Here is a 6620-nt window from a genome sequence, read left to right as displayed (position 1 = left end):
GCTTCCACTACTACGGAGTTCATGCATTGGTCTGAAAATTCCATCATCTAGAGCCGGGCCGACGACCCAGAAGTAATGCCCTCCCCGGGTTCCTATGCCCTGGTTTTGGATGCCACCCTTGCAACAGAGAGGAGAGATGCTCGTTTCTCACGAATCCTAATAGATGGCGGTAGTAGCATCATACTTCCTTTAACGGGATACCATGGAGAAGCTAAAGATCAAAGAGAAGAAGTTGCTGCCTAGTCGGACGGTGTTTCATGGCATTGTGCCTGGCTTGTCCTGCTCACCAATCGGCAAGATCAAGATAGATGTCCTCTTCGGAGACAAGGATCATTTCCACCGCAAAGCCATTTGGTTCGAGGTGGTTGATCTAGAGAGCCTGTATCATGTGCTCCTAGGCCGACCGGCTCTATCCAAATTCATGGTTGTGCCACATTATGATTACCTCAAGATGAAGATGCCAGGAACCAAGGGCATTATCACAATCAATGCTGACTACGAGAAGACAGCCGCCTGTGCTGTAGCCAGCAGCCGGTTGGCCGAGTCCCTTGTGATTGCGGTAGAGAAGAAGCTCCTGGACCGGGTGGTGGCCATGGCCGGCAAGCAGCTGGACATGTCCCCAGAAGCCCAAGAGTAGAAGACCCAGGGCTCTTTCAAGCCGGCCAAAGAAACAAAGAAGATCCCATTGGACCCTAAGCACCCGAAGAGGTACGCTGTCATAGGTGCAAACCTTGACAACAAATAGGAAAGCGAGCTCGTCTATTTCATCCATGAAAATCGGGACATCTTTGCATGGTCCCCTAAAGACATGCTGGGTGTTCCGACGGATTTCGCCAAGCACAAGCTACATGTAAGAGCAGATGCCAAACCAGTCAGAGATCCCCTCCGCCGACTATCAAAAGAGAAGAGGAGAATTGTTGGGGAAGAGATCGCCCGCCTGTTGGCAGCCGGCTTCATCATGGAAGTTTTCTTCCTGGAATGGCTTGCCAATCCAGTCCTTGTGCTGAAGAAGAATAACAAGTGGCGCATGTGTATCGATTACACCAGTCTCAACAAAGCCTGCCCCAAGGATCTGTTTGCCTTACCACGGATTGATCAAGTGATAGACTCCACAGCCAGATGCGTGAGACGTCTCCAACGTATCTATAATTTTTGATTGCTCCATGTTATGTTATCTACTGTTTTTGGCAATATTGGGCTTTATTATCCACTTTTATATTATTTTTGGGACTAACCTATTAACCGGAGGCCCAGCCCAGAATTGCTGTTTTTTGCCTATTTCAGTGTTTCGAAGAAAAGGAATATCAAACGGAGTCGAAACGGAACGAAATCAACTGGAGAAGTTATTTTTGGAAGGAAAGCTACCAGATGGACTTGGACCCCACATCAGGAGCCAAGGGAGGTGCTCACGAGGGTGGGGGCGCGCCCCCCTGCCTCGTGGGGCCCCCGAAGCTCTACCGACGTACTTCCTGCACCCATATATACTCACGTACCCTAAAACTTCCAGAACTGACGATAGATCGGGAGTTCCGCCACTAGAAGCCTCCGTAGCCACCGAAAACCAATCTAGACCCGTTCCGGCACCCTGCCGGAGGGGGCAATCTCTCTCCGGTGGCCATCTTCATCATCCCGGTGCTCTCCATGACGAGGAGGGAGTAGTTCTGTAACGCACTCGATGCGGCTATATCTCCCACGTGTCGAAGCACGACTTAGAGGCATAACCACATTGAAAGCAATGTCGCAAGTGAGGTAATCTTCACACAACCCATGTAATACATAAGGGAAAAGATACATAGTTGGCTTACACTCGCCACTTCACACAATACATGAATAAAGCATTACATCATCCAGATACAATCAGGGTCCGACTACAGAACCAAAATAAAAGAAGACTACCCCAAATGCTACACAGATCCCCGATCGTCAGCAACTGGGCTCCACTACTGATCAACTGGAAACGAAACAACATAAAGGACAAGATCTTCATCGAGTTCCTCCTTGAGCTTGGTTGCGTCACCTGCTCGGTAACATCGGCACCTGCAAACTGGTTTTGGAAGTATCTGTGAGTCACGGGGACTCAGCAATCTCACACCCTCGCGATCAAGACTATTTAAGCTTATAGGAAGGGTAAAAGGTACGAGGTGGAGCTGCAGCAAGCGACTAGCATATATGGTGGCTAACATATGCAAATGAGAGCGAGAAGAGAAGAGAAGGCAAAGCACGGTCGATAAAAGTTTGATCAAGAAGTGATCCTAGAACAACCTACGTCAAGCATAACTCCAACGCCGTGTTCACTTCCCGGACTCCGCCGAGAAGAGACCATCACGGCTACACACGCGGTTGATGTATTTTAATTAAGGTCAACTTCAGGTTTTCTACAACCGGATATTAACAAATTCCCATCTGCCCATAACTGCGGGCACGGCTTTCGAAAGTTCAAATCCCTGCAGGGGAGTCCCAACTTAGCCCATCACAAGCTCTCACGGTCAACGAAGGATATCCTTCTAGCGGGAAGACCCGATCAGGCTCGGAATCCCGATTACAAGACATTTCGACAATGATAAAACAAGACCAGCAACACCGCCCGAATGTGCCGACAAATCCCGATAGGAGCTGCACATATCTTGTTCTCAGGGCACACCGGATTGTCCAAGGTACGGGTAGGCCAGCCCAGAGTTGCCCCTGGTGGTCACCGGCAGCTGACAGGTTGGACCAACGCTCAGAGGAGCACTGGCCCGGGGGTTTAAATAAAGATGACCCTCAGGAGCGCGACGCCCAAGGGAAAAGAAAAGGCTAGGTGGTGAATGGTAAAACCTAAGTTGGGCATTGCGGGAAGAGTTTTATTCAAGGCGAACTGTCAAGGGGTTCCCATTATTACCCAACCGTGTAAGCAACACAAAATCCGGGAACATAACACCGATATGACGGAAACTAGGGCGGCAAGAGGGGAACAAAACACCAGGCATAAGGCCGAGCCTTCCACCCTTTACAGAGTATATAGATGCATTAATTAAATAAGATATATTGTGATATCCCAAAAAGTAAACAATGTTCCAACAAGGAACAACATCTCCATGTTCCAACAAGGAATAAACTTCAATCTTCACCTACAGCTAACAACGCTATAAGAGGGGCTGAGCAAAGCGGTAACATAGCCAAACAACGGTTTGCTAGGACAAGGTGGGTTAGAGGCTTGGCTTAACAATACGGGAGGCATGATAAGCAAGTGGTAGGTATCGCAGCATACACATAGCAAAAGAGCGAGCAACTAGAAAGCAAAGATAGAAGTGATTTCGAGGGTATGGTCATCTTGCCTGAAATCCCGCAAGGAACAAGAACGAGTCCATGAAGAAGACAAATGGACGTAGGCGAACGAATCCTCACAACACGATGTTACCGGATTACCGAGACGAAGTACACCGGAAAGAAAGCAAACAACATAGTAAACAACCACTACAACAACATGGCATGATGCACAATCAAGTATGATGCATGTCCGGTTTAATGAAGCATGGCATGGCAAAGTGCACAAACAATTCTACAAATTAAGTGGAGCTCATTATGCAACGGAGTTACATATTGAAGAAAACACCACATGACTTATTTAGTTCTCTCTCGTTTATGTACCCAACAAGATTATATGTTGTTAGCATGGCAAGATGGTGAAGCAAATGAAAACTACCTATCTAGTCAAGTTTAAATGTGGTCGGAAACAACGAACAACAATTCCGGAAACTCCCCATATGCAAATTATAAGGTTTGGTACTGATCTGCCCTAAACACAATTTTAGAGTTATTAAGCATGCAAGAAAAGTGCACCATGTTAAACTAGGCATTTTTCTACCCCATTTACATATAAAGTTTGTTAGGTTTGGAGCTACGGTTATTTAGTTATGAAATAAATCATTTTAGCATGGCATAGGAGCAAAATTTAACCAAGCAGCATTTTAAACATTTTTAAACATGGATGAAAGTGGCAAATTATTAAACTAGATGAAATTCTAAGAAAGTTTCATATTTAAAGTTTGTACATATGATGCACCATTTGTGAGATATTAAATGCATGAAGGCCAAGGGGTTTTCTGTAAATCTACAAAACCTGGATGATAGCTAAATTCGCAGATCTGGAAAAAAAAAATGTAAGCGGGCCGAATCTGGCAGGCTGGCTCAACATGAGAAAAAAAAGAAGGGCGCACGGGGGCGGCCTCACCCATGGGCTTCGGCCCGTTTGCGGAGAGGCTTGTGGATCCGACGGCCCATGGCGATGGCGACGTAGAGGCGGGTGCTGGGCCTTGCAGGAGGATGCAGCGGTCATTGGGGCGGCCCGGTTCGATGCAGAGAAGGCGGTCAACGCTCGGGACGAGCGAGTCACTCCTGCTCGTTTCTGAAGAAGAACGGCATCGACAGGTAAAACAACGGCGATGCAGGGACTTGGCGGCGCCGGCGGCAGGGAAGCATGGACCTAGCCGGATCCAGGCGATGCAGAGGGTTGGGGAGGAGTGTCGACAGCTCGGCATCCTCAGGCGCGGGCTAGGAGGAGCTCCGGCGGCGGGCATCGCAGGAGGAGCTCGGGCCTCAGGTGCGGGAGGCGCGAACAGGATGCAGGGGAGGCTCGGGCAGGGACGGGTCAACGCAGGCAGCTCCGGCCGAGATCCTCCGGATCGAACGTAGCAGGGGACGGAGGGACCCTGGGGCAGCTCGATTTGGTCAATGGCGGAGCCGAAGGCGCCAGGAACGATGGCGACAGGAGCTGGGCGCGGGCGAGGGACTCCGGCGACGAGGCAAGGCGGCGGCCACGGGCTTGGATAACCGGAGTTTGCCGGCGACGTGACGACGTTGACGAAGCAGGGGTCCGATGAATCCAGACGGCGGCTCGCAACAAGGGTGGCAGAGGAGGCAAGCGGCGATGACGTCTTGAACGCATGAGGCTGGAGATGGCGGGGCACGATGCTGGTGACCTGCTGGTGGGTCTCCGCCGAGGAAACTGTCGGTGGTGATGCGAGGTGGTTGAGAAGGCTGGCGTTGGGGAAGAACTCGAGGCCATCCATGGAGTTGGGTGCTCTCCTATTCGTACCTGGTACAGAGACGGAGAGGGAGTTGAGAGAGAGGAGGAGAAGGAAACGGGAAGGAGGAAGGGGAGCAGAAGAGGTCGGTCTTGGTCGCAGGTGATGGAGCTTCGGTTGCCGGCCGGTGCTCGGGCTGTTGGGCCCCCAGGCGTTCATGGCTGCAGGAGGTGCACAAGGGGATCAGGGGAGGCGCTGGTTGGTGCAGACTAGGGAGAGATCGAGAGGTGGAGTGCTGCGGTTTGGGTGGATCGAGAGAAGATCCCGATAGAGAAGGGATCTGGCGGCGATGGGACAAACTCCCAAACAATAAGGAAGAGCGGGTGGCGGCGGCTTCGGGATTGGGATTGGGGAGGAGTGGATGGGACAGCCTAGGGTTAGGGGTTGATCTGTTTTGGTAGGTGGTTGATTTATATATATGAAAATAGGATTGAGGTTGGACCCTCTGATCGAAATCGGGCGGTCAAGAAAAATAGGCGAGGGAGTCCAATTAACAAAACGGAGATGTTTTATAGATGTTAGGGGATGATCCGGACATAGTGGTAATGACTGTCCGGGTCAGGTCCGGGATAGATTTCGGACGTGCGCGGGAGGAGGTCCGTAGACTGACGAGAGAGGTTAGGTAGGGCTTGGCGGTGAGAGGTAGAATGTAAAGGTGGTCTCGAGCTGAGAGAAGAGAAGAGAGAGAGCCCCGGCAACTCTTTCCGGAGACCGAAAACATCCGACGTTAGACTGGCTACTATTGCCGCTATAGTTTAACGGTTGGGCTATCAAACGAACTCCGAATGCGATGAAACTTGACAGGCAGTCTATCTACACTATAATAAGACCACACGCCAACTTTCAACCCATTCCGAGTACATTTTCTGGCCACTTATAAAATAATATTTCGGACATGCCGCGGGCGCGTGCGAGTGTGTCTTGGCTCAGAACGGACAACGGACGGAACTGGGGGAACCCGGACGGATGCAAGTTTTGAAAACATGATGATGCAATGCACATGATGACATGATATGCAATGCATGACACGCAAGCAATGACAACACAACAACAGCGAATAACTGGAGGACACCTGGCACATCGGTCTCGGGGCGTTACAACACTCCACCACTACGAGGGGATCTCGTCCCGAGATCTAGAATGGCACCGGAGGGACAACGGAAAAGGAAGATAAGCGGTAAAAACTAAGTTGCTTATTTGACAAACGAGTGAAACCACGAACCTTGCGAGGTTGAACCAAATGAAAGAAAGACAGCAACGGAGAAGAACAAAGTTGAAAGCACTCTGTTAAGAAAGAGGAATAAGAAAGAACCGATTCGGGTAGCACTTCGATTGAAAAGAGATGAAGACTTGATAAAAATGAAAAGAGCTTGAGCAAAAGGGACACAACACTCCGGTTAAATGGATAAACCAAGAAAAGAACACGATCCTGACAAAACGAAAAGATGGGCTGAAAAGAGCAACATCACAAAGCCTCCGGAACGAAAGTAAGAATTGAATGGGATGACCGAAGGGAAACAAGATCTCGAGGGAGCACACTTACAACAAAATCTAGAA

General features: G+C 49.8%; 1 protein-coding gene across 1 annotated transcript; it reads left to right on the top strand.

Annotated features, from left to right (window-relative positions):
- The first annotated feature begins 202 nt into the window (after window positions 1-202).
- Window positions 203-637, top strand: LOC147964923 (uncharacterized). Its single transcript, XM_087530213.1, has one exon. It carries the CDS (start codon window positions 203-205, stop codon window positions 635-637), a length of 435 nt encoding a protein of 144 aa, XP_087386339.1.
- Window positions 638-6620: the final 5983 nt, after the last annotated feature.

The sequence above is a fragment of the Triticum urartu genome, chromosome 6A (assembly GCF_056163025.1).
Source record: "Triticum urartu cultivar PI428250 chromosome 6A, HENAU_Tu73, whole genome shotgun sequence".
In the NCBI taxonomy this organism is placed as follows: Eukaryota; Viridiplantae; Streptophyta; class Magnoliopsida; order Poales; family Poaceae; genus Triticum; species Triticum urartu.
This window is presented reverse-complemented; position numbering and strand designations above follow the sequence as displayed.